Raw genomic sequence first — 27,929 nt, forward strand, 5'->3', positions numbered from 1 at the left:
TTTGTATTTGTTATTGAAAAGGCATGAATTTTGTTATTACCGTCTGCTCGGGTTCAAATGCCGCCAAATCACCGCCAAAACTTATTCCCAACCTTGTCATGCCTTGATGAAGGTGCCTTGACAAAATAAAATCAGTCCAATCTGATCAACCAATCTTGACACAGCCGGCACAACCCTCCATCACACAAACGGTTAGAAGTTGGCCCAGTTTCGCAGCCCATTCTTCATCCGACATTCCCAATCTCGCTAGAAGATTGCTTCGCAGCCGCCACCCACCACACCACACCCAACTCCCGGCTTGGGAAACCACAGGAAATCTAGTTCATCGCAGAGAACCGGCCCGGCGCTGCTACTAATTGTGTGTAAATTGTGGGTAAATACGGTCTATCGGTTTCCGACGATGAAACTCTCTCGAATCAGCTGGGCAAATTGGCAGCCACCTTCGCGAGACTTCACAGATAACTAGACTTTGATCTGAAGATCATATCAAAACATATCAAATCTTTCTTGCAAAGTTAGTTGATCCGAAAATAATTGAAGACTCAATAAAATGTCAACGTTTTCAAATAAAATTTGTTTGAAATCATCAAAATTGTCTCCTTATCTGTGACTCCACCTTCACCTAGGTCGGTTGATCATGGGATTTTTGCTGTTTTTTCCGAAAAAAAAACCCTGTGAGAATGCATTGCGGTGCTTATGCGCGCCAAACCGGTAGATTCCGGGGGCCTTCTCTTCTCCACGTGCCTTCTCCCAAAACAACCAACTTCTGAAGCGGCCACGAAGAACGCTTTTCGTCTGCTTTCTTCATTGTAACTGTTCCGTTTATTGCGGATCTTTATCTGGTTCTGGAAACGAAACATCAACGAGAGTTGGGCGAGGTTTAATAGTCGAATTTGGGATGGTTACGGCGTTCAAGGCCAGGAACTGGAGAATTGGGTGAAGGTGGGCGGTGGGATGAAAGTTTCCACAACATAATTAAACGACGAGCGTCAGGTGCAATTGGGGAGGTGTGGGAGGGGATTAATTCGCGGACAACGGTTTACCGGCTAATCTGTGCGGAATTGGATGGGCGAGAACAGTGCAGAAGACAGGTTGGCGAAATTTGAACGGCAGCGGAAGTGATGCATTTAATGGAATAACTGTGACTTTTAGTAGAGAAGGAGTGAACCTGATTGCTTTATTTTAAGAGTAATTTTTTTTTTGAAAAGCTTAGAAAATTCTCTATATTTAGCTTTGTTGATACGACCCGTGGTTGCTGAGATATTGCCATGCAAAAATTTAAAACAGGAAAATCGATGTTTTCTAAGTCTCACTCTAACAACCCACCATTTTCAATGTCGATCTCTAAGCAACTAATGGTCACTCTTAAATTTTTCTGATCTTTTCGAATAATATATTTTATAAATCAAGACTAGCATTTCAAAACGGTCTGATCTTGAATATTACGCCCTTTTAATACGTTAGTTTTGATTTTAAGAAAATAAAATATTATTTTCAAAAAGATCGGACAATTACACGAGTGTTTTATATTTTAACATTGAAAACCGAATCATAAGTTGCTGACATATCGAAATAAGAAAATGGTGGGTTGTAAGGGTGAGACTTAGAATGGCAATATTTCAGAAACTAAGGGTCGTATCAACAAAGTTCAAAAAATCGAAATATAGAAAATTTTCATAGTTTTCCAAAGCATTTTTTTTTCAAAAGATAGCAACACAGAAAAAAATCAATTCTCGTAATCGTGAATTAAGTTCACGAATGTGAGAACCACGAAGGAATTTATTCATGAGTATGGTGCATTTTCACTATAAACGTTAACATATTCCTTCGTGGTTCTCGTATTTGTGAATTTAATTCACGATTTCGAGAATTTTTTTTGTGAAACATGGGCACTAACAAAATGAATAACTATTTTTTAAAATGTTACCTTAAACTCGCTGTAATTTGAAAACGGTCTACTTTATCAAAATTTCACAAAACTATTTTTTGATTGCAAATTTGATTTCACATCGATAAATTTAGTTCAAAAATGATTGCGAACAATATTTCGATTTTTTGCTAAAAATCAGTATTAATTCCAAAATTCATAACTCGGTCAAAGAATTATTGCACATTCTAGAATTTTCTGAATAGTTGACATTTGATGTCACCTAAAACATATGAGAAAAAAAAAAAGTGTTAAAATAACCAAAAAAAAAATTACCTCGTATCTTTTTTTTTTTCAGTGTAGTTCTTATCCATACCTAAAAAAAATCCGATGTCACCAAATCGATCAAAAGATACAGATTTCTGAACTTTCATGTATCATTTTTGCATGAACAGCTGCAAAAATTGTATGAAAAATTGTATGGGCAAACTAATGATGCAAAATTGCATCTTGGGGCATACCGAAGGCACTCAAAAAGTTTCAGCCGGATAAAAAAATACAAAAATTACAAATCAAAAAAAGACCTCTTTCGTAGAGAATTACTCAAGTATCCATACAAAAATGGTACGTATGTATTCGAAAATCTGTAAGTTGGAAGGTATTCTCTAATCGGTTTGGTGTCTTCGGTAAAATTATAGGTATTGATAATTACAATTTAGAAAAAATAGTATGCTGAAAAAAATACCGATTTTGAATTAACTTTATTTCACAAAATTTATTAAATTTTTGTGTACTGGACACAAAAAGTCGCATCTTTTTAGCCATAGAAAAGTATGGACAAAAAATGCTGAATTTTACAAAAAAAAAGTTTTTGGAAGATTAGAAATTTCTTTAAGAAAATGTGACTTCACTTTTAAATGTAAAATTCTATTTAAAATCGAAAAGTACTCTACAGTTGAGAAAACTTCCAATACAGTTGCCTAAGAGACATTAAAAGGAAGACTCTTCCACTGGGATACCATCCTTGTAGTTTAACTCACCGCACATCTAATTAGTCCTTGGCTCATTTTTTATTTTCAATTTTGTTGTTTATGTGTGTACGAGCTAAGGATAGTTTGCGTCCACTACCAGGAAGTTCCTATGAGCTTTTTGGTGTGGGGGAGTGTGGTGGGCCATTAAAAAAAAAAAGATTGAACCTCTGATTACTGAAAAAGAGCGAATAAAAGAAAAACAAACCAGAAAATAGATGGTTTTAAAGTCGATTTGACTTTAAAACCTTTTATTTTCTAGTAAAAATAAGTCAGAAACTAATGGTCCTATTTTCAGTGTTAAAATATGAGACTTTTGTGACATTTTCAGACTCATTTTTAATTTTTTTGAACCAACAGTAACATTTTAGAATGGGAATAACATTGAATATTTACCCTTTTTGCCTTCCTCATCTTACTGAGGAAAGGCTATAAAACCACTTGGAAATTAAACTTCTTAATTTGACGTCCTAGACCCACCTTCATGTATACCTATCGACTCAGAATCGAATTCTGAGCAATTGTCTGTGTGTGTGGTGAGATGTTGATCAAAAAATTCTCACTCGATTATCTCGACATTGGCTGAACCGATTTTGTCCGTTTTGGCGTTATTCTATCCGTCTCGAAGTCCCATAAACCGCTATTAAAAATTATGCAGATTAGTTAAGTACTTCAAAAGTTATGCTAAAAAACGATTTTAACAAAAGTCCGGAAGATTGTAAAAAGGGTGGTTTTTGTAAGAAAACCCGTCACGCTATACATTTTCAGAAAGGTATTTAAAAGACTTTTTCAACGCGTCCAAGACATTGAAGATCTGACAAATCTATCAAAAGTTATAAGCACTTAAGTGTTATTTATACGCTTTTTGGAGGCCGGATCTCTGATATCTTGATGAAAACGTTGTCCGGATTTCTCATGCGACCTATCGTTGGACAGGTATTCAAAGGAGCTTTCCAACGCTTCCAAAACATTGAAGATCTGATAACTCTATCAAAAGTTATAAACACTTCAGAGTTATTTGTGCACTTTTTCAAGACCGGATCTCAGATATTTTTATGGAAACGTTGTCCGGATCTCTCATTCGACCTATCGTAGGATGGGTATTCAACAGACCTTTCTAACGCGTCCAAAACATTGAAGATCTGACAATCCTATCAAAAGTTATAAGCACTTAAGTGTTATTTACGCACTTTTTGCATTTTGGATAGCAACCTTTAAATGTGAGGAAGGCGCGAACCACCTAAGGGTGGATTAAGTGACGTTTTTAAATGTAAGTCATTGTTATAATGGTGGATGCATGAGTAATTTTTGAAGCTAGTTTTGAAAGATTTCAAAAATTCATTTTATCTTGAATAAAAATGCAAACTTTTGTGACACAAGGAGTATCGAAGTGGCTTAGTGGAGATTTAAAAGTTAAAACAAAATATTGTTTAATCCTCCGAAGTGTTTTAGCTTGAAAAAAAAAAAATACAAGAATCGCATTTAATTTGCTACTTTCATTTGAAGATAAGACTGGTCTAAAAAAATTTTAAGAATGTTATTTTGTGATCAATTTTTGGTTTTTGAATCGAATGGTATCGAATAATTATTTTTTTTATAATACTCATAATTTTAAAATGGCCCGCGATTTAAAAATGCTCATTTTCAAATTGTGATTAAATGAGTTAAACAAAAAAGACCTCCGAGATATTTTCAGCAAATGTACCCTAGAATGTGTACTTTCAGATGCTTCTAAGAGCGAGGTCAAACTTCACCACCTTTTCAAGTTATTCACATTTCAAAATGTCGTATTTTTCATCGTATTTTGGCTATAACTTTTGTTTAGAAGGTCCGATTTTCGCTCTCTTAATATAAATGTGTGTTATGATAAGCTCAAAAAACTTAAAAAACTCGCTTTTTCATTAACACCTCAACCTTAATTACAAAAATTGCTCTAGAAACTTCCCGTTTGAAGATAGAGCTTTGTGTTTTTCAGCAAAGTTGCTCAAAATAGTGTTTCCTACAACTTTTCCAAAGACACCGTAGCGCTATCTCGTCATCCCGCCAAAATAAAAATTCTGAACCACCCTAAAATTTTGACCACCCTAATGTCCACCATTCCAAAAGATGCTCCTATTGACCCTGATCATTTGTCCCCAAGACACCAAAGCTCTAAATCCTGACGTGTGGCCGCTATCAATTTTGTCACGCTAGATTACGATTTCGGATCACTGTGCATTGGTCAGACGGGTATTAACTCCGAATAGTTATGCTAGTATTTATTAAATTTGACCATTACAGTGGTCTAAGGGATGTTAACATGGTTCTGAAAAACGGCTAATGAAATATATTATTGCCAAAAAAAAATCATAGCTTCTCGTCGTTTTGAATTTTTTAGCTTTCTTGGACGTAATGATATTTGATGGGCTTTCAAGGAAAAATAGTGTGCGATCCACACATGTTAGCTTAACAAAATTTATAAAGTTAATAAGAAACTGAAAAATGCCGTTTTGACATAACTGTGACTGTTGCACAAAGTGACTAGTACCGCTCTTATGAACAAATAAAAAAATACTATTTAAGTAATTTAATTTCTGTTACAAGTCCTCAACTATTTGTTTCTAACATAACATCATTAATTAACAGTGTCCCCCTGCAGAAGGCACCTATCTGCGCCGAAACGTCGGACACAGCATCAACAGCGTTTCACTTTGCCCAGACTGAGTAGTCAATCAACCCTAGTTTATTGGGGAAGGTTCTTTCTGATCAATTTTGGGTCATTTGAAAATTTTTAGATTTATCTTTTGTATTGAATGTGTATTGCTGTATTGTACTTTTTCAAAATCATGCCCAAAGCAAAATTTCCATTTTTAAAACGGTTAACTCCACGTTTCAAAGCTCAACAAGCAACAATCTATCAGTGTTGTGTTACTTCCTCCCCGCCGAAACAGCTGGAGTCGACGTAAACTATTTGGGCTGTTTGGGTCCGCAATCTTCCCATCGCGGAGTCCCAGATCTCCAGCTAAGCTCTAATAAGTCACCCAATCGGCGGGCCCAACTACCGTGAATCGCGCCAGCCAAACAACAACCATCAAAGAGAGGAAGAGAAAAGCCCCATTTCTTGCTCTGCTGGGGGGAAAACCTACCTACCACCTGTGGGCGAGGAGGCGGGTGGTGAAAGAAATGAAATACGAGGAAAAAAGGCCACCAGCAGCAAACAGCACAGGTGGAAATGAGGTTACGCGCTCCAGCTTTTTTTTTTTTTTGCTGACTTTCTTTCCCTTTGATGTGATCTGCCAGCCAGCCAGCCAAGACCAAGACCAAAGTGTTGTGTTGTGGCTTTGGGATGTTTGGTTTGGCTCGGTTCGGGCTTAAGTATGCGGGGAATGGCGTTCTGCGAACAGAAAGTAGGTTTCCGATGTCAAGTTTGTGAAGAATTTGTTTCCGGTGCCGCTGGCTGCGGTTGAAGGGAGGAAGAGATGATCCGGTGTGGCTTTCTGGGATGACGGGTTATGGGGCTGTGACAGTTTAAGAGCGATTAGGGTGATGGATGGCAATCATTGGGGAATTTTGTGTCGCGTTTAGCTGTTTCCGTGTGACCTAGATGTGGCGGGAAATGAGCGATATGACCTGGAGAGGTTTGCGCATCTTTCAGGAAGTAATAATTCAGGTGATTGAAGCAAATTTGACACGTTTCAGCAAGGAACAAAAAATAAATAAAGAACAGTAACAAGTAGTATAAAATGGAATTTCATTTTAAGTAAAATTGATTGATTTTGCTAGTTTATATAAATTTGATTGTTATCCTGAAAGTATTATCAAGATATTTAAAGATTTGACTGAATTGAAGTCAATTAAAAATAAAAATGAAATGAAAAGCAATGCTAAAAATCAAAAGTTGTACATGTTGAAAAAAAAATATTCTAATGCCATTATGTTTTTCTAAATAAAGGAAATGTTATTTTTGGCAAAATAACAGTTAATTGAAATTTTTAGTCGTTGTGGCTTATAAGAAATTTCATCAAAATAAAAAATTTATACATTCGAGGACATAGTTCAAAACTAACGTTTTGCAATAAAGTTTGTGATAGTCAACATTGTTTACACTGAAAATTGTGTGGTTCGATTTATTTTATATTCTGTAAAAAGATCTTTTTTGTAGGTTTTTCGTTGAATTTCACAAAAAAAGTATATCCACCTGAAATGTCTTCTTGCTAAAAACATTGTAGAGAAGATTTAATAAGGTTTTACAGAACTCAGTTATGAGAGCTGTGTAAAGGAAATTATTCTATCTCTTTTGAACCATTAAACAATTTTGTTGAAAGGAATATAAATCGACGAAGCCATGCATCGTGAATGTTTTGTTTTGTGGGTTGGTCATTGTATGGCCAACATTGATTATCGAAAATTTGTAGCTTGAAAAGAAGTTTTTTTATGAAAAAATAGGCAAAATTAGGATTTTCCAAACAAAAGGTACACCGATAAAAATCTTTTTTTTAATTGGATTGTTATCACTAAAAGTTCAATTCCCAAAATACTTATTGTAAGTTTTAAAAATTTTAGCTTTAAAAATTGCGGTTGCTTTCATAAATTATATTTAAATTGCAAACACATAAAAAATGTTTTTTTTAATGCCTATTAATTGAAAACGATGAACTTTATCATAAAATGTGTAAAGTGGCTTTCGATTTCAAATTTGATTTAGCACCTAAAAACTATTTATGAAATTTAGTTTGACAATAATTTCGATGTTTTTCAAGAAATCTATTTTTTTATTCTTTGCGCCATTCTAAGTTCTTGCACAAAATATGCAGTAGTCAAATAAAAAAATCAAAAAAATTCGTGACATAATTTTTCCGTGAACTTTTTTCCAGCCCGCAAAATTTGAATGTATGTATGGAAGTGCTTATGATGAAACTTTCATTGCTCAGTAGTAAAATAGTTTAAATGAAAAGTTTCATAGCTTCATTGTGGAATATTTTGGCACTTTTCAATTGAACAGCAATTCGATAGGCAATTTATTCATTTTTATAGCTCTATCCATAATAGAAGGTATGTAGTATTCAATTCTTCATAATAGAAATCGCCAAACTCTTCTCCCCACAAAGCTCAATCCAACACAATGTGATTCCATTTTAACCCACTCGAAGCGTGAAGGCGTGAAGGCGTACTAATTCAATTATTACGCTGATCCTCTTCCAAGGTTGCCTCATCCTGCGAGGGTGAGATCGCTGACCGCTGGGCGCAGAAGACGCCACGCCAGGTACCAGAGTTCGTCGGAGCTGACTTTGAACCAAGTCTGAATTTGAATCAAAACACGCTCCTAACCTTCAGCGAGAGGCGTTAATCGCTTCATTCTTCTTGTTCTTTTCGGAGACCAACTAATGGTCGATTTTCCTTCTTGGGAAGCCCCTTAGCCTGTAATTTGATTACCACCAGAAATTATAACTTTTTTTTTTGTTGTACCCCATGCACTTCCATTTACACCACAAAACCGGTCCAGTTCGGTAGCAGACCATATAAAAAAGTTCAAGTCTGACTTATTACCAGCCATGATGTGGAGCTTTAAGGTCCTTCATCAGTGTGTGAGTGTGCTTGTTTCAGCGCCGTGCAAGAGTGTTCTTGTAAGTACCAGTACACTAGTACAAAGCTGCAGTCGCGGTTGTCATTCGTCCAGATCAAAGATCGAGCGCGGTGGTGCATAAAAACAACCATAAAACAGCGCGAGTTGAAAGAGCGGCCCCCACCAGCCACGGTCTGTTGTCTGAGCTGAAAAAGAGTTGAGACGCAGAAGGAGGGTGTGCACGGTAAGAGTTGGGTTGTTTTATAAATAAATTGTTGTGAAATTGTTGAATGATTTGAATCAGTTTCTGACAGAACAAATAATTCTATGAACTCAAAATCCAAAAAAAAAAAACATATTTAATAAAAAGTTAATCACGCTTAATGCAAAGAAAAATCGCAAAAATCTAGGATTGGGAATTATGAAAACAATGTAACTTTTAGAATCATTTAAATAAGTTTCAAAATATTGAATCATGATATTTTATAAGATGTTGAGCCTAGTTGCAGCTGAATAGCCCCTTATATTAGAAAAAATGAGCATTCGAATGATACTTTTTGAAAAGCAATTTTATGATTTTCAATCATTTTTGATTATTTCCAATAAATTTGAAGTTTCGACAACAAAAAATGTTTTTATATTTCAGGGAACACCTTTTTTACATTTTGTGTTTTGCAATTATCCTAGATAAATCTAGAATGAAGTTTAGGAAATTTGCGGGAAGTATAATATGTTTTTAATTGTTATGTTTTTATTTATTGTAAAACTTCACAAACATTAAATCAATATTTTTATCAAGCATGTTGTAATTTTTCGATCTGTGGACTTTATTTATTTGTTTCAAAATTTATTACAATTTTTATTTATTTTTATTGGTAATCGCGTGAAAAAATCTAATTTTTGATATGAAACTTAAAATCATAATTTTTAAAAAAAAAATTAAAGAAATAAGCGATTCAAAATAAATTTTGATCAGTTTTAAATCATTCAACCTTAATCCCATGATTTTTGACAACAGTGGAAATAAGAATGACTAATACTTTTATAAATATCAGAAAATAAAATAGAAGCTTTAGTTCGAACTTTGAAACTCAAAACATGGTGAAAGTTGTGATCAATTCCGCATGAAATAAACCTAAATAAACTATAAATCAATTTATTTTCTATTGAATACATTTAGGCAAAATAAGTGCAAAGAAGGGTAACATATTTTTAATTAATAATTATTTAATTATTAAATTGGCATCTCCTACTTTTTGATCATTTATGAATTTATAGCGTTGAATCGGAATGCGCTGTGAAACCTGAACAAAATTGATAGAACTAAAATAATTAGAAAAGTATCATTTTAGTCATATTCGCAAAGTACTTTTTGTTTTGCTACAACTTTTGATTTTTTCAGGCTAAAAATATTATTTTTTAATTAAATAATAACAAAATTTTTCATTTTAAAATTTCGTGTTTTTTCTAACTTTGCAGGGTTATTTTTTAGAGTGTAACAATGTTCTACAAAGTTGTAGAGCAGACAATTACAAAAAATTTGATATATAGACATAAGGGGTTTGCTTATAAACATCACAAGTTATCGCGATTTTACGAAAAAAAGTTTTGAAAAAGTTACTTTTTGCGTTTCTCTTTGTTTTGTCGTCCGTGTCTGTCGCGGGTGACCATGAACGGCCATGATCGATAACGACCAACTTTTTTAAAACTTTTTTTCGTAAAATCGTGATAACTTGTGATGTTTATAAGCAAAACCCTTATGTATATATATTAAAATTTTGTAATTGTCTGCTCTACAACTTTGTAGAACATTGTTACACTCTAAAAAATAACCCTGCAAAGTTAGAAAAACACGAAATTTAAAATGAAAATTTTGTTCTAAATGAAAAATGACCCTTCTGGGACAATGTAGATTCGAAAAGTACATTAAATTTCCCATAAAATGACATGTTCCAAAATTTTTACAGTCGAGTAACGGAAAATGGGAGAATTTTTAAAACTTTTTTAGTGTTTTTTTCGATGAAAAATACGTTTTTTCGGAATTCTGAGTACGCCATCAAATCGGGCGTCTAATTTTACATAAAAGTCCCTTTGACACCAAATTTCTATCTCATCACCGTTTCAGGCTGCAAATTATTGAAAAACACCTCTTTTTTCGCATGTTCAAAAATGGAAGGGGTCGTACCGCCCCTCCGTCACGAGATATCAAAAAACGGACCTCGGATTCGTGATCAGGGACAAAAGTTACCCCTTAGGACAAAGTTTCACGCAAATCGAAGAGGGGTCGGGGCAACTGCTGTGTGAGTTGGCGGAGAATTACCCTATTAGTTTTATATGAGTTATCTTTCAAAAACCATATATCATCGTAAACACCCTTTTACTCTCCAAGAGCACACCGGCAGGTCGCGCGAGAGGTTACTTCGCGAAGGAGAACATGAATAGCAGCTTACTACAACACTGCAACAAAAAGGAGTGCAATTTTTCTTGCACCAAGAGAGCTAGCCGCCGAATAGCGTTTACTTTTTATTGGTCGTTGACGATAGCAGCAGCCTCAACAACAGCAACAGGGTTGTTGCAAAAATTACAGGTCTCCCAGCAACAGCAACACTTACTTTCAGGCAGGTTTTGAACTCGGGGTTGCGCAATCCGAGGGTCGTTCGACGTCCGGACGGCGCAGGTAATCCTTGCGTTTCGAAGGGTTTTCGTCGGTGATTTATCACCAACTTCGATCCGATTTGGATCCCGGGGTCACACTTTGCAAATCACTAGGCACTTTCAAGGTATCAATTTTTCTATTGATAAGATCGAGATTTCACTTCACACTGCCAATTTTCATTCTTTCTTCTCGCTGAAAAACAGTAAAACCAAGAACAAAATGCTTTAATTTAGATATCAGAACCCGTCGTGGAGCTCCAGCAACACAGCCACATTCCGGCCAATTTCACACCCGAAATCCAGAGCCAAATGGACTTGTTTTTCAGAAACCCCCAGGAATTCCGAAGCAAATTCTTTTTTGTTTGCGTATTCACTCTCTGGCAGGCTCTTTCTCTCCCTCTCAACAGATAACTAAATGAAGCAAAACGGACCCAGAAATCGCAACACTGTGAAACACAGAGCAAACAAACGCGAAAAAAAACTCAAAAGAACCTCTTCATGCACAAGAGAAACACACTCGCGAAAGAGAAGAGCCCAGAAGAGAATATCGCCAGAGATCGCCGCAGCCTCCTTCGTAGGCAACACTCACAGCAAAACCACCCGAGCAAACACACGCGAGTCAGACCGTAGCGCGAAACGTACTGAGGCAGCAGTGACTTCAACTCGTCCGCAGACAGGAATACCTTGGAATCTTTCGTCGCGGTTGGACGTTTGTGTTGGTTTTCGGCTGCGCGGGCCACCCCGCTTCCTCACGGCTACAAACACCGTTCGGCTTTAGTGTGTGCGGCGGCGGTGTTGGAGCGAACAGGTTTGCCGTCTTTGTGTGGTGGAGCAAAAGGGTTGAAGGGGTTACGAATAGCTCTGAGGGTGTAAAGATTCTTTTGATGCCTTGAATCACAAAATTAAGGTTTTTTCAGCACGACTCGTACATTTATCAGCATATTTAAGCAATTTCAGCATTTTTTGTGGAGTTCAAAAATTATGTCTTTTTCACGATTTCACGAACAGTGTGAAATTCGTGAAATTTGGTAATTTCCGTCAAGTTCCGTGACATTCATCATTTATTTTCTTTAAATCGATGTTGAAATCAACAAAATTTAACATAAAGCCAAAAGTATATTCATTGAAAAGCGTGATATTAACAGTTATCAAAATCGTAACACAATTTATCCTGAGCAAATTGACAAAGTAAATGAGTAGTTTTCTGCCAACTAACACAGCAGTTGCCACGACTTTTTTTTAATTTGCGTTAAAATTTTGTCCCTGATTATGAATCCGAGCTTCATTTTCTCGATATCTCGTTAGGGAGAAGCAGTACGACCCCTTTCATTTTTGAACATGCGAAAAAAGACGTGCTTTTCAATAATCGAAATTATGAAAATTTACTATTTATCATCCAAGTAATTTATTTTTTCGTAGAAACGATCAAATTTCTAGTAAACAAATATTTCATTTAAAAACTAACTTAATCCACCTATGTGGTTGATGCCTTCCTCACTTTTTACCAACAATGGGTAATATGAGAGTAATAACCAAGAGTAATAACCAAGGATGAGTCGAATGATGGTTCCGGACATCGTTTACATACATTTAAGTGAGATCCGGCTTCAAAAAAGTACATCATTATCACTTAAGTGGTCATAACTCGAGACAGGGTTGCCAGATCTTCAATTATGTGGACTCGTTGGAAAGGTATTTCGATTAGCTAACCAATGATGGGTCGGATGATGGATCCGGACGTTTACATGATCCGAATATATGTGAAAACACATTTTTATACATAACTTTTGAACTACTTATCGAAACTACAAACAATTCAATAGCGATGTATGGGACCCTAAACCAAGTCGAATGCAACTGGTTCGATTAAAATCGGTTCAGCCAGTGCTGAGAAAACTTGGCAAGATTTTTGAAGACATACACACACACACACACACACACACACACACACACACACACACACACACACACACACACACACACACACACACACACACACACACACACACACACACACACACACACACACACACACACACACACACACACACACACACACACACACACACACACACACACACACACACACACACACACACATTCACATACACACACAGACATTTGTTCAGTTTTCGATTCGGAATCGATATGTATATATGAAGGTGGGTCTTCAAGCTTTTAATAAAAAGTTCATTTTTAGAGCAGGATTATAGCCTTACCTCAGTGAGGAAGGCAAAACGAAAGAAACTTTTCAAATACATTCTTATCTGATTTGGCTAAGTGATAACAGTTTAATTGTAAGCAGATTAACATGCTGTTTCATGCATTTTTTTTTTTATTTTTTTTTATTTATTTCTCTTGCTCCAACGGGTTGTTCTTCTTGCCCCACTGTTGAGTTGAACGTACGTAATATCAATGATATTTAAAACATTTTTGTACAGTAAAAAACTGGATTTTTTTAGAAACTTGTTCTATCAAAGTCTTAGTCAAGATCTGGAATACAATGATTATCAAACAATCCGACAGATTTTTTACGTTTTTAAAGGGGTTTAATGAGCATTTCCTTAGCTTGTTACGCTTGCCTTACTTTCCATTCAGAATTCCGATAAAACGAATTCTTCATCGAAAAGCGCAAGAATAATTTAAAAAATGTGCCGTTTACATTCCGTTTACATCCCTCACCTGTTTCAAGTACATTTCCAGTTGTGGGAATTAATTGTTTTTTTTTTTGTAATCTGCAATTACTGATACAATTTATTTTTTTGTTAAATTATTGGGTTTTTGTAACTTTGCAGGATGATTTATAAATAGTAGATAAAAAAATGAGCATTCCGAGATCGCAATTTGGAGGCTTTTATTATATCAACATTAAATATCTTCGAAAACATACTAAATCAAGTCGTTTTTTCATTCCCTATTATAATATAAGTGCAACTAATTTATTTTGAAGGTAGAATTATAAAAGAAATGAGAAGTTTTAAACGTGGTGTTTCAAGATTTTTTTATATCTTAAAAATCTGGCTTTATAATTAAGGTTTTTTTTATTCCCGTGAAATTTTCAGGATATAAGATGATATTGCTATGTTCCTGTGGATATTGGAAATTTTTTATTCAATTTTAAGGATTTTGTCATAGATTATATTTTGGCACTTTGTTTGTTGCACTTGTGTTGAAGATCATTTGATTAGTGTATTTCTGTGAAATTTTATGTTTTTGAATTTTGGTACGCGTGAAATTTGCATTTTTTTAGCGTGAAAATATTGCATGCAATTTAAATTTGTATTTGTGTTATTTCCCCTCCACCCACCTCCTCGATCGTGGCCAGAACCGAGGAACAAAAACCGTCCTGAAATCGAAATTGTACTTCCGTCAAGAATCGGTTTTTAAGTTTAAAAAAATATATATATCATTAAAATAAAATGAAGTTTAAAAAATAAAAAAAAATAAAAAAAAATCATTGCAGATAACCCCTTAACCCACCTACGCGAGTATTAGTGAGCATGTGATACGCTCGATTCAACCTACGACAATCATCATCGTTTCGCGCCGATCGGAACTTCATTACGCTGTGTGAGTTCGCTGTTGAATGGGTCTGCTGTTTTTTTTTATTATATTTGAATAGAAGGATCGTTAGCGGAAACATTGCGAGGTTCTCTACGGCCTGGTGCCTTGCACGGGGTGACATATGGAATGATTAATAGGAGAAATATGCGAAAGATGGAAAGAAAATAATTTGATTAGATATTTATTATCATGAGGAATCTTAATCGTTGAAGTAGAAGAAAGTTTTATAAGAGATTTTTTTTATAGAGATGCAGCATAATGCAATATTCTAGCAAAGAGATTGAGATATCAGTGTAAATTGGGATTTAGATTGTATTTATTACTTCTAAAGTTACTGATATTTTTTCATGTGATCAAAATCAAAATCATTTTTCGTTTGCCTTTTAAATATTTATTAGTCTCAGAAGCATCACTTACTTTGTTTTGATGGATTTGATCTCTCGTTGTGTTAGTGCGCCGTCAAACCAACACAACACCAATATCATCGGTAGAGGTCAATCCAACATGGCGCCCAAGACCACCACCATCACACACGGTCACCATCCTACGCAGATCGACACAATCGCTCGCACTAGTGTTGGTGTGAGTGTAGGGCCGAGCGATCGCCGAGCAAGGCAAAAGTCATCATCGGCTATAGAAATGCATTCACTTCCACCCGATAATGACGCCCGATGATGACGATGACGAGGAACAACATTGACGATCGCGATCGCGCGCGGTACGGAACAAAACCGAACGGCATAGACAAACAAATACAGAATAAAAACAGCGAGAAAAAATACGTGTAGAACGAATGTCGAGGTAAAAAAGGCAAGCAGGTACACGATACGCGTTGCATGCCCGCTGATGACTCGGGAAGGGCATGCTCAACAGGTGGTGGTGGGGCTGAGGTGACGGAACATTATGAAGTCAGCAGACGGCCGTCGGTGGTGTATCGGGCATGGTACATTAGCATGACACTCGGCGGTTGTCGTTGGTTGAATTACCAGGAAATTTAAGGAAGGTGCATTCTTCGTGACGGAGGTTATTTGTCTGGCCTGTGTGATGGGTTACTTTTTCTTGGATCAAGGTGAATTGAATGTGGACTTTTTTTTGGAGAGGAATGTTAAGAAAAAGATTACTTTATTGTTGCACATTTTACGGTGGGATTAGTTCCCAAAAACTGTACTGCTATCAAAAATAGTCTACACTCTAGTTCAGTCTAAGTTTACCATGAACAAGTCTAGAAATGCTACAAATCTAAAGACGAAACCTCATTGGGACAGCGAAGACGTCGAGGCATCGTCCAGGTGTTTGAAGTAGTCCCGCTCAAAGTCGCTGATGAGGCGCGTCTGGTCGGCGTGGATGTTTTGCTTCTTCATCTGGTCCACCACCAGCAGCAGCTTCTTGTAATCGGCCAGCACTTCGCCTCTTTGTTTTCTTAATTGCTTAATTTGCTTTTCGTAAGTCAACCGCTCCTGACGTGCAGCGTCACGCGTCTCCTAATTCGTCATGGAAGAAGAGAGAGATAAGAGACCTACGTCAGAGATTTGAGCGTTTGGCTAGTTTCAACTTGAAGTTTCAAATACAAACTAGCCATCAAACGAATGCACCAATGCAATCTGAAAAACAAAAGCAGAGCAAACCTTCTCGGCGTCATTCGCGATCGTCAGCTTCACTTTGAGCCCGTCAACGTCTTCCTGCAGCTTGAACAGACGCTTCTCCAGGTTCTGGTTGTTCTGGGTCACGCAGCGAATTTCGGTCCGCGCCGCTGACAACTCTTTAGCGCCGTTTGTTATTTGGACTTCCCTTTCCTGTACGTGTGTTTTTGTGTGTTTGCCAATAAAAGTGTGGAGAACAGACGAAAGTGGGTCAGTTGGGTGGTTGTTAATTTTGCAAACATAAAATTGTGCGATAGGTATTGGAGGGCCTTGGAGAGGTGATTCCGATGACCGCGGGAGCGGAAGTGCGAAACCGTTTTTGGCCTGGGGGCCAATTCGGAGGGTCGGCTAATGGTGGATGACACATTTTCCGTTGATTAGGGTCGGGTGCCGTTTCACACGTTTTATTACTCAATCGAAACCAATTTATACACTTAATCCAAAATTTATGAAAAGAACAGCCTTTCTGTCTGTTTTTATTTTCCTTAATGATTTTTTTTTCAGAAACAAGGAATGTCCATCATTTTTTTTTCCTTTTTACAAAACTTGCAAGCAATTTGTGAATTTGCTTGCAAGTTTTGTAAAAAGGAAAAAAAATGATGGACATTCCTTGTTTCTGAATTGAACTAATCTGAACAGAATTTTGACTTTCTAATAAAACTGCTTTTTAATACCTCAAAAAAAAAAATGTAAAAATTTCTGATAGTCTGTGTTACCCTTTTAACCCTTTCAGGCCTGATGGGTCATATATGACCCAAAAATCAAAATTTCCAAACTATAATTTTCGTATGGTCATAAGAATCGTTTTCCCATATTTTTTTTTCAAAATTCAGGGAAAGGGTTTAATTATTAATATATTTTTAATTTAAACATGTAAAGATCATTAATAACATTGATATATGAATAAGTTGAAGGTCGAAAATTTTGCGCAAAATAAAAATTTTATTTGTTAGAAGCTGAATTGAAAGGGAAAAGTGTATAAAGTACCTAAAGAAGTAGTTACAAACCAATTTTGAAATGTTTCAACTATAATTTCAAAAACATGATAGATACGTTTATTTAAATGCTCTAAAAGCCGCATAATTTTCTAGATAAAAATAAGTTTATATTGGAAAACGGCCTGAATTATAGGATTCTTTAGTCAATTTCACACTAAGAATAGTTAAAATAAGTTTTTCTAAATTTTCAGAAATAAAAAAAATCGTCAGATTTAATTGCATTTTTATTAGTTCAACTTTCTAAGTAAGTTTGGAATTTTTAAATCATGCTTTAGAATCGATTGATGGCGACAAAAAGAATATTTTTAAAAAAAATGAGTTTTAGTCAAATAGGGAAAATATTATGAATTTTATTAAACGCTTATAAACTTAGTTATACATTTTACCCAACTTATGTTCAATTTGACGTAAACAATTAAATTTGCTAACATTGATGCCGATAGTTGTAAGAAACACAATGACTATGAAAGTCATCCCGGTTATTAAAACAATATTTTTTTTATCGAAATTGTTTTTTTAAAGCACAATTGAAAAAAAAAACTATTAAAAAACGTACGTGGACATTGTTGTCCTAGTCTAGCATATCTTTCAAAAATATAATCATGAGAAAACACTCACCGTTTGAATGATATTAAAAATATTAAAATAAATTAATATCCTACAAGTGCCACCCCGGAATATTGTAATTATTTGTATTTCCGCAGTTCTTAATTCGCAATTTGATAACACTTTTGCTGGTTAATTTAATCTTTAAAATAATTGTAGTGATCATAATAGTTTGTTGAAACCAAAAAAAAATATGTTGGAAAAATAAAAGAAATTTTAAAATTTATTATTATTTTATAAGAGTAAAAAAAATCATATTGGGTTCATCGTGTGTAATGAATTCGAATAAACAGATTTTTGAGAAAGTCGCTATTTAATATACAGTATGTAAACAAAGTATTTACACCCCTTGGGCACTATGCACATTTTGTGATGAAACATGTAAACAATTTAAAATTTTACAGAGACCTAGTACTACGTTTTGTTCGAAAACTCATGCCAAACATTTTGTTACAAAAAGCTCATGAAAAGATGATTTATATAAAAAGTTTTATAATAAATACTATTACAAAAATCAAAAAAGGTGCAAAAAAGTTTGTATACCTTTCGAAAAATTAACATAAATAAAAATATTTGTAGACAAATCACCATAAATCCAGTCGCCCAACTCCAAATAGGCATCCTTGACTGAATAAAAAAAAATTGGGATTGAATATAAAGTAAAAGTTATAAAGTTATTTTACTTAGTATAAAATTTTATGGAACTCTGGAAATTCTATATAAAATTTATCTTAACTTAATTTTGCAAACTTTTAATTCAACTAAACCATAGAATTGCTAAATGATCATTTTGGAGTGGGTATAATGCTGTTTTGGTGGTCTTTGTAACGATAGAATAGATTTTTCGTTGGAATTTCGTACCAACCCGGAATTACGTCGTCGGAAAATCCGCCGGCATCCGAACCGGCCCACAATTCACAAGTCAAGCTATGTGGGTCTCGTGGCGCAGGGGTAGCGGCTTCGGCTGCCGATCCCGATGATGCTATGAGACGCGGGTTCGATTCCCGCCTTATCCACTGAGCTTCTATCGGATGGTGAAGTAAAACGTCGGTCCCGGTTTCTCCTGTCTCGTCAGAGGCGCTGGAGCAGAAATCCCACGTTAGAGGAAGGCCATGCCCCGGGGGGCGTAGTGCCAATAGTTTCGTTTTTTGCTATGTGGCTTCGGAAAGGGCATAAAATTTCCGATCTTTTGATATCCAGACATCTAGGTTTTCTATGAAAGCCACGTGTTTAAATACCTGAGCAAAAAGTAAACAAAATGTTTAACTAAACGTAGTACTAGGTCTCTGTAAAATTTTAAATTGTTTACATGTTTCATCACAAAATGTGCATAGTGTCCAAGGGGTGTAAATATTTTTTTTACATACTGTACGAAATTGCGCATATATTCAAATGAGGATTGAAAAAAATGTTTTAATTCTGTCGCGAAAATTCTAACATTTCCTGGTATTCTTGAACGACAAAAATGCCTACTTTTCGGAACCCAAAAAAAAACAGCATCGAATAGTCAAACTTTGAAAATAAGGGCTAAAAAGTTGAACTTTTCAGAACTTTATAGAAAAGTAATACTTTTCAACATTTTTTTATTTTACCGTTTAATGAAAAAAAAAGCATGAAAAATTCACCACTGCAGTGGCACAGTGTTTTTTTATAAACCAATAATAATAATGAGCAATTCATGAAACATTTCACTTATAATTCCAATAAAAGTGTGATTTATAGAGTTGCAAAAAATGTTGGAGGTAACTCGAAGCAAAACTTGATTTTTTACAGCACTCTTTGTATTTATCCAACTCGGTGAGCCTCGTTGGATAAATGTAAGCCTCGTGCTGAAAAAATCATATCTGCTTAAAATTAAAACACCTTCAGAGGGTACACTTTAGGTTAGGGGATGAGTAGGTAAGTCATGCTTTTTTTTTAAACTTAAATTGAACAAATTTTGGCCATATTACTTATGATACTGTACTAATTTTCATTTTTTTAGTTTACCTTCACCATTTTGTCCAGTTCCAAGTTGCGTTCCTCAAACTTTTTAACCGTACGCTCTAGTGCTGCATTCTTGGTTAGCAACTGCTCCTTGAAGCTTTCCAACTGTTTCAACCGATCCAGTGCCAAGTTCAAATCCTTAACATTAGCTTCGTTTTGCTTCTGAACCGTCTCCAGCTCCGTCTGAATGATGGCTACTTTGGACTTTAAAAATCTACAAAAATTATATGATTTGAATTTCCACCAAGTAACGCACTACCAACAAATCGTTACACACTTTATCAACCCCTCCGAGCTGATGTTCTTCTTTTCCAGCACCTTCGGCACCACATCGGCCATGTTCTTGTTCACGTTCTTGGCCCCCGGGTTGTTGCCACCGGCCTGCTTGGCAACGGCTTTGTTGTTGATCTTTTTTTCACCGCCCGGTTTCACAAGCTGCAAATCAACCTTGGTATCGACCGTCGAAATGGACGTCTCCTTTTCCGATTCCAGCAGGGACTTGGTGTCCTCGTTGGTGGTACACTGGGACAGCTCGTTGAACTCCGTTTCCGTGTCGGACGCTGCCGTAGCCGTGGTCAGCTGGTCGCAATCGTTTTCCTTGTTGTTGCTGCTATCACCAGAGTTGCTCCCGGAGTCGTCGACCTGCTGCTGGGGGTTGGCCAGCTTGCGGATGTTGTTCTTCATGCGCCTCTTGGTGGTCATCCAGGTGGCGTTCTCGTTCAGCTCGAACAGCCCGCGGGATTTGGCGTTGATCTCCTCGTTCAGCCGGAACAGAACCCGCTCGCGCTCCAACAGGACGGCATCCATTTTTGTCACCTTCAACTTCGGCTGCGGCAGGGCTACTTCAGGGTTCAATAGCTCGACGGTGAATGAAATTTGTTTGCTTAGGGTGGCGAACCCTTTGGCAATTGTGCGGCGTTTGGTTCAATGTTTTATGCTGCCCAATGCTGTGCGCAAACATAATTGGTACGCATGGTAACCTGTGTGGCTTGGGTTTACAAAAAAAGTTTTGTTTTGTTTAGGGTGTAGTGTGATGAAAAGTATGATTGGATTTATGTTTAAAGTTAACAACGATGTTGTTTTACGTTTATGCTTTATGAAATTTTAAGAATATTTTTTTTTGTTTTAGCGTTGGTTTATTTTTTAACTGTTGGTTGATGAATTATTTCTTGTATGTATGTATGTATGATCCCCATACCCGCAGGCAACTTGGTCCTGGAACACATGTGAGCGCTAGGTGAACAATTCGATCATCTTTTACTCCATAATCTGTACACCCACGTGCATAAGTTTTTTTGCACGAATTTTATTGCTACAAACACCGGCACATAAATCAAAATCATTCCCTTTTTCCTCCCAAGTGCCGGAAATTTGTAGCGGGTGTAGGGACACTTTGCATAGACGCTCCTTGTTCCCATCACGTCACTGAGGGTATGGAGCGACGAGAAATTAATAAGCATGCCCCCTCAGTCGAACCTTCATTAGAGAAGCAGGCAATCCACAACTCACAGCGAACGACCAAGGGAACACCCTACCGCGTATTTAATGGTAATTTGGCGTGGTTGTCTTGAGTGGTTTGAGCGAATGTTATAATATTAGTGAGAGAGTTTTATGTTTTATAAAAAAAGAACGGGCTCACCAAATAATGTATGCTTCAAGACAGCTTCATTTGAGTTCCGGGAGTTGTCCGATTTTATAAACTTGCGATCCGATGACCTCCCTTCAACAAACTTAAAAAAGCCAACCACGACGTTTTACTGGGATTGGTGACGTTGCCGACGGACTCCACCGTTCTCCGTCAAAGTGAACCGGATGCTGCTGCTGGACAATCTTGATTATGATGATTCTTTCCATTTGAAGCCGGGACGCTGCTTCGATATCTGCAACAAACTCCTTTTCGAAATTCCAGAAGGTTTTGTTCCAAATGCTCCGCTGGATACAACTGCTGAAGCGCTTGTCCGTGACCACCAAGTTTTCCACCGGATATTGCCAAAAAAGGGCAAAATTAAGTACTTTTTATATTTTTTGAAAGAAAATTTGAAGCACAAAATTGACAGCGAAAAATATTTCGATCCGCACACGCGCATGGTTTACTTCGATCAGTAGAGAGTATCTGTTGGTTGATGAATTATTTCTTGATGCCTTATTTTGTTTTTTTGTTTCATCATTTTCTATCATTACGTATTTGGCCAGGTTATGTTTTTAAATAGTACTTTCAGGAATGTGTTGACATAAGGTGTCAAAAAGATACACTCAATGTTCATAGATTAATTTTACAAAAAAACCAATGCGCAACAGGTTTCCTATGTACATAGGACCTTTTGAAAAAGTAAGCTAAATTAAATTTTGTTCTCCGGTCTGGCTCAACATTTTCCGGCACCAGTATTTTTTTTGTTTGGCCATAAGGGTGAACTACACCGTTCTAGGTTGTTCCCAAAAACGACCAGTTTCGTCTACTTGCCATTTAAACCGATAAAATAAATAACCCATATGCAAAAACAGTATGCTGAGAAAAACGCATCTGAAGTTTGTTACACACAGAAGTTTTTGCGAAAAAAATTGATTTCCTCCTTATGGCCTATCTATCTGCTACACTTTCATCGGTCCCGAGGCCTTAAAATTAGTTAAAAATTTATCATTTGACCATTTCGTACATTTAGTAATGTTTTGAAAACTTTTGACTTCTTTTTTCAAGCCAAACTTGTCACCTTTCTTTTGAAACGCGGTGAGTTATGGCCTATCTACAATCACTTAGCTTAGAACATCTAAGTAAAGTAGTTACTCAGGAAAGTCTGCAACTTACGTTCGTCATCCACAATCAACTTAGAAATTTTGCTGGGCTGATATACGTTGCTATGCAGTTGTTTGTTTACCTTTGATATTGAAACGTCAACTTACCGTAGATTTTGAAATTTTTCAAACCATACGTCAGTTTCTAATTTGATTACTTTTCCATTGTAGAAGCTCGGCTTCATTTCCATTGATTCAAATTCCTAAGCTAAGTGAAATTTTCTAAGCTAAGTGATTGTAGATAGGCCATTATTTCTAGAACAAAGTACTGAATGTTATAGCCTTGTTTGAAAGAGCAGACGATTTTGAACCAATCTGCATCAATAAATCAAATTCGATGAAAGTGCATATGGGTTATTTATGCGATCAGGGGCAGTTTAGCTGTCTTGAACGCAAATCAAAGGTGATTAGTTTTTCCAGGAAAAATAATTTGAGATCCGAAAAAAACAGCCAAAAAATTTTAAAAGTCGTATGAAAACTAATAATGGCGTTTTGACCGTGTCTGGATTTAAGAGCCTATGTCTGAAATAGTAGTATATGCAACAAGTTGCAAAAAGAGGATTTTTTCAGCACGAGTCGTACAATTGTTCAACGAGGTTCACCGAGTTGGATAAATAAGACGAGTGCTGAAAAATCAAGTTTTGCAACGAGTTCGATAAAAACAATCTTTGAATTTCAGATAAACACCCATTGAGTGAAATTATAAGTTAAATGTTCATGTATTTTGTCAATAAATCGATTAAATAAAAAAATGTTGAAGTTCAACTTTTCAGCATCCATTTCAGTGCTGAAAAAAAGAACTTTTCAGCATTTATTTTAAAAAGTGTTACTATTCGATTGTGTATTTTTGGTACAGAAAAATAGGCTATTTCGTCGTTCAAGAATGACAGGAAAAGTAAGTAGATTCACAATGGAATTGCAGAAATATTTTTAATCGGATTTCTCGAACAATTTTCTTGAAAATCGGTGCTCTGTGCGCCAAAACAAGAACATGGCAAAACAAAAAAAAAATCTACTTTTTTCACTGAAACTGCGCTAGCTCTAAAATTTCAGCGATGCCCTATGCATGTTTAAGTACCAAGAGGAGAAAAAATATCATATCTCAGATACCTTTTAATGAATACCTTTCGTTTTTTGAGTGTATTACGTAATATTGTTGAAGGAAATCTATAAATATATTTTTGCAATTCCGTCGTGAAACTACTTACTTTTCCTGTCATTCTCGAACGACGAAACAGCCTACTTTTCACTGCCAAAAATAACAGAATCGAATAGTAACCCTTTTCAAAACAATGCTGAAAAGTTCTACTTTTCAGCACTGAAATGGATGCTGAAAAGTTGAACTTTTCAGCACTTGTTTGGAAAAGTAATACTTTTCAACATTTTTTTGATTTAAACGATTCATTGACTAAATGCATTGACATTTGACCTACAATTCTGTTTAAAGGGTGTTTTTCGGAATTGCAAAAAATGTTGTATGGAACTCGTTGCAAAACTTGATTTTTTCATCACTCGTCGTATTTATCCAACTCGGTGAACCTCGTTGGATAAATGTACGACTCGTGCTGAAAAAATCCTCTTTTTGCAACTTGTTGCATAAACTACTATTTCAGACATAAGCTGGTCCAGATACCATCAAAACGGAATTTAAAAGTTTCATTTAATTTTTTCATGTGTGTACTTGTTTTTTTACGGATCTCATTTAAGTTATGATTTTTTGAAAAAAGTGTTTTTTTCTAGTAATTTTGACCAAGGAATCTCCAGAAAAATTTTGAGCCCGATCGGAGAACTTTTTTGTTGGGTTGATGTGATGAAAAAAGTCTAGATTTCTACGAGAAGTAATAAAATTTAAAGATGGTTTCATTGAATTGTTCATATTGAGCTCAAATGAGATCAATTGATTCAAAAATATCACAAATTCAAAAATGTAAATACACTTAGAAAATTAAAATTTTTGCATGAAGTAACCCCCCTCTACAGGCCATTTTTTATTTTTCCCGTATTTTCATTATGGTCATTTTGAGCATCTTTTGTTCTACGATAAACTTAACTTCTCTAATTTATGGTTTTTCTTGTTTCATTTTTAGTATTTTTATTGCATTTATGATGTTAAGTGTATGTTTGTATTTGAAAGTTTTAGTATAATTCTACGACCTATTATCATTATCTTTTGCCTTATTTAGTTTTTTTATGATTTTATAGCCACTTTTTGATTCATTGGGTTATTTTTCACGTTTCCTGCTAGATGCAAAGTCTATGTGATTGTGAAACCTCCAGCCCTATTTTTTCTGAAAACTTCGAAATCTTTATCGATTTATCATTAAATAACTTTTTTTTTTGTTTATATATGAATAGGTGTACACACTTTTTTGATCGTTTTTTTTTTTTTTCAAAAGTATTTATTACAGCTTTTTTTATAGAAATCATCTTTTAATGAGCTTTTTGTGTGGCATGAATTTCTGAACAAAACGTTTAACTAGGTTTTTGTCAAACTTCCAATTGCATGTTCCATTACAAAATGTGTCTAGTACCCGAGGGGTGTACAAACTTATTGGCATACTGTATATGGCTTACTTGATAGGCAATTGGCAAATATTCATACAAATGAATGATTACAATTCAATTCAATGCGGTTATAAATAATCGAATAAAATATGTTCTTCTGCAGAAAATAACATAATTTTCAAAATTCTTTAGGCTATGTGTTTCATTAGGAACCATTTTGGAACAATCATTTCATTTTCTTATGCAACAACAAGAGTAAGAAAAATAAAAAAAACTGAATTAAATATAAAAAATTACCAAATTAAAAAAATGTGAAAACTGCAAAAGTTTTTAAATCCGTTCAAAATTTTACTAAATTACAAAGCACTGAAAAAAGCTAAAATTATATCGTTTTTGTCAATTGGTTCTTCAGTATACTTAAAAAAGCAATGTTTCGGAATAAAATGTTTGCTCAACCATCATCACCGCAAAATATTTTTGCAAACATCTTCCGCGTCAAAACACTCCAGCTCCTGTTTGTTCTTGGCGGGCCGCTCGACTCCCACCTGCTTGCCATCCTCGTCAACGCAGTAGCACTGTCCCCTTCGGCAGACCAGCGGTTTGTAGCTCCCATTGGGGCAGCATTCCGGCACCTCCAGTGTGGTCTTCTCCATCAGCAGCGTTCGCGCTCGGGCACACTCTGGTGGGTACGTGTGAGGTCACTTTAAATATAAATATTTTTAAGTGGATATTACTTACTGCAGTTCATTTTGGTGGCGAACTCAGAACCTTTAGACACTACATAAGGTTCGATTATGGTCCCATTTTTGAACACGCAATATTTGCTGAAATTTGGCAACAGTTCAGTTTACACGTGGGAGACTTATTTTGATCATTACTTACTGAGTAATATTTGACTGAATTCGATTGTACCATCCATCGGGTTGACAGATGTCCGTTTCAAACTCCAAAACATTATAGCCCAGTAGTTCATAGTCGTGAATGTCACGTAACTGCGATAATTTGACATATTCACAGTCACGTAGGTAAGTTGTGTTCTCGTGGCTGTATTTATTGTCTGCAAAACAAACAATCAATGTAAACTTCAGCAAGCATTCCGATCCCCCTCACTTACAGCACGCAAGTCCCGCCAGCCCACGGGTGATATTTTTCTTGTCCGACGTTGGCTGCCCGGAGTGCATGTCGACGCACGTGCAAATGTCATCCACGCACTGCAGCTGATCGAACGATCCCTTGGCATCGCATCGCGACGTGAATATCGGATATCTCGAGTTGAGCAGCTTCTGGGCCTTGGCAGCCAACCGTGAACATTCTACGTCGGAGAAATGTTAGATTTAAAGTTGTTCTACTTTAATATGAAACTTGACATTTTACCACATCTCATTGAAATTTGAATGTTGGCCGTGTGAATATCTTCTCCAAAGATTCGCTTTCCATTTTCATCCACACAATAGCAACTATAACAAAAGTTTTTAATAACATTGTCGTCATTCAAAGCCATCAGTTGTTATAGTCATCACTATACTCACGTTTGTCCGGGAATGCAAACAACCGGCTCAAAGTTACCGTCCGCGTCACAGGCCGGCCTTTGTTCCAGGTGTCCGATAGTTCCGTTCTGGCGCTTCTCGTCGAATATTTTTTGCTCCTTGTAACACTGGCTAGACGCGTGCACTACAAACCAAAACAAGACTATAAACATGAACCAAACCCACCCACACCCACCCCGCCCACTCACTAGGCTGACACGTTGGATGTTCTTCGCCTTCAACCACCATGCAGTACAGCCCCGGGCCGCAGATCCCCGTCGGAACGGGCGAACCAAGCCCGCCAACGCTGCAGTCCTCCCCGAGTTTCACGTTATCGATGCAGATCTGGCAACACGAGCACGGCGTCATCGATGGCAACGCGATCCCATTGTGGGTGGCGTTCTGGACCTTGCAAGACGTTCGTAATCCTTCGCACTCGTTGGCTTCGCGGTAATTCTAGCAAACAATCAACAAGTTTAGCTGCTTATCTACGAGGGGGCTGCACCCTAATTGCCCTGTACTTACGTCGCAGAAATCGTCCGTGCATATTAAATTGTTAGGAATCCCCAACTGGCCAAACACTCGTGAAAATTTCAGCAAAAACAGCATCCAGCCAATATTTGCAGTGAGTTGCCGAATTTGCAGCGCCATTCCGGGATGATGAGGATGTTTGCGCAATTAATTGAATTTACTCGACGTGATCTGTGACGGTGAAACAAACCGGTTCTCGACTTGTGGCAGTCGAGACCAATGAGCTAATAAATCATTTTCACTCTCCCTAATTGTGGCAATTAACGACAGGTAACGACTGTTGTTATCAGCGCTGCGACGTTGTAACATACCGATAAGAATGATAGACTTTCTTCAATGGGTAGGGTGGGGCTTGTGCTGTGTTGGAAAAATAATCTAAACTTGAAAAAACGACATTTCGTCGCCAGAATGGTCAACCAAACAAACTTTGTTTGTTATTGTTTACATTGCATGCTTTTATTTTTGTTTATTCAAGGTCAAACTTTCAAATCAAATTATTCGCTCTACAGCATTGCCTTGGCGTTCTCGATTGCGAGATTCCTACTCGAAACTAGGTGTCCGAAGGCTTGATTGTTGAGGCAATTGCAAACCTCTTTTTAATCCTTAGCTTCCATCCACCACGGGATTCGCACTGACGACCTTTGGATTGTGAGTCCAACTGCCTACCAGCGACTCCACCAGGACAGGACCC

General features: G+C 36.4%; 3 protein-coding genes across 6 annotated transcripts in view; all 3 read right to left on the reverse strand.

The window, feature by feature from the left end:
* LOC6036428 overlaps positions 1-11,761 on the reverse strand; it is a 112,167-nt gene extending 100,406 nt beyond the window's left edge. Inside the window, exons 1-2 of one of the 4 annotated variants that reach the window (XM_038262436.1) lie at positions 11,682-11,761; positions 11,050-11,285 (exon numbers count right to left, since the gene is read on the reverse strand). The gene's annotated coding sequence lies outside the window, so the exon portion shown is untranslated. Of the gene's footprint in view, positions 1-11,049; positions 11,286-11,523; positions 11,545-11,584 lie in introns of those variants that run through there. The other 3 variants (XM_038262437.1, XM_038262438.1, XM_038262439.1) reach the window with 3 other exon arrangements.
* A 4,004-nt stretch (positions 11,762-15,765) lies between these two features.
* Positions 15,766-20,940, reverse strand: LOC6036426 (testis-expressed protein 9). The gene is made up of 4 exons (XM_038263387.1): positions 20,164-20,940; positions 19,890-20,100; positions 16,282-16,449; positions 15,766-16,137 (listed from the first exon to the last, which is right to left on the reverse strand). The coding sequence occupies exons 1-4, from the start codon at positions 20,691-20,693 to the stop codon at positions 15,910-15,912; spliced, it is 1,137 nt and encodes a 378-aa protein (XP_038119315.1). The 5' UTR covers positions 20,694-20,940; the 3' UTR covers positions 15,766-15,909.
* Positions 20,941-25,521: 4,581 nt separating this feature from the next.
* On the reverse strand, positions 25,522-27,493 carry LOC6036425. Its single transcript, XM_001846425.2, has 8 exons — positions 27,233-27,493; positions 26,917-27,163; positions 26,711-26,852; positions 26,556-26,638; positions 26,296-26,493; positions 26,064-26,238; positions 25,920-26,005; positions 25,522-25,860 (listed from the first exon to the last, which is right to left on the reverse strand). The coding sequence occupies exons 1-8, from the start codon at positions 27,356-27,358 to the stop codon at positions 25,643-25,645; spliced, it is 1,275 nt and encodes a 424-aa protein (XP_001846477.2). The 5' UTR covers positions 27,359-27,493; the 3' UTR covers positions 25,522-25,642.
* Between the last annotated feature and the right edge of the window lie 436 nt (positions 27,494-27,929).

The sequence above is a fragment of the Culex quinquefasciatus genome, chromosome 3 (genome assembly GCF_015732765.1).
Source record: "Culex quinquefasciatus strain JHB chromosome 3, VPISU_Cqui_1.0_pri_paternal, whole genome shotgun sequence".
NCBI classification, from domain to species: domain Eukaryota; kingdom Metazoa; phylum Arthropoda; class Insecta; order Diptera; family Culicidae; genus Culex; species Culex quinquefasciatus.

Bases quoted from the DNA above. Each gene is read 5' to 3' on its own strand.
- LOC6036426 (XM_038263387.1), bottom strand. From the start codon at position 20,693: ATGGATGCCGTCCTGTTGGAGCGCGAGCGGGTTCTGTTCCGGCTGAAC. The intron at 20,101-20,163 runs GTGTGTAACGAT...TAATTTTTGTAG, and splicing joins AGCTCGGAGGGGTTGATAAA to ATTTTTAAAGTCCAAAGTAG. The intron at 16,450-19,889 runs GTAAACTAAAAA...ACACACGTACAG, and splicing joins AACTGGACAAAATGGTGAAG to GAAAGGGAAGTCCAAATAAC.
- LOC6036425 (XM_001846425.2), bottom strand. From the start codon at position 27,358: ATGGCGCTGCAAATTCGGCAACTCACTGCAAATATTGGCTGGATGCTG. The intron at 27,164-27,232 runs GTAAGTACAGGG...ATTGTTTGCTAG, and splicing joins GCACGGACGATTTCTGCGAC to AATTACCGCGAAGCCAACGA. The intron at 26,639-26,710 runs GTGAGTATAGTG...CTTTTGTTATAG, and splicing joins GTTTGCATTCCCGGACAAAC to TTGCTATTGTGTGGATGAAA.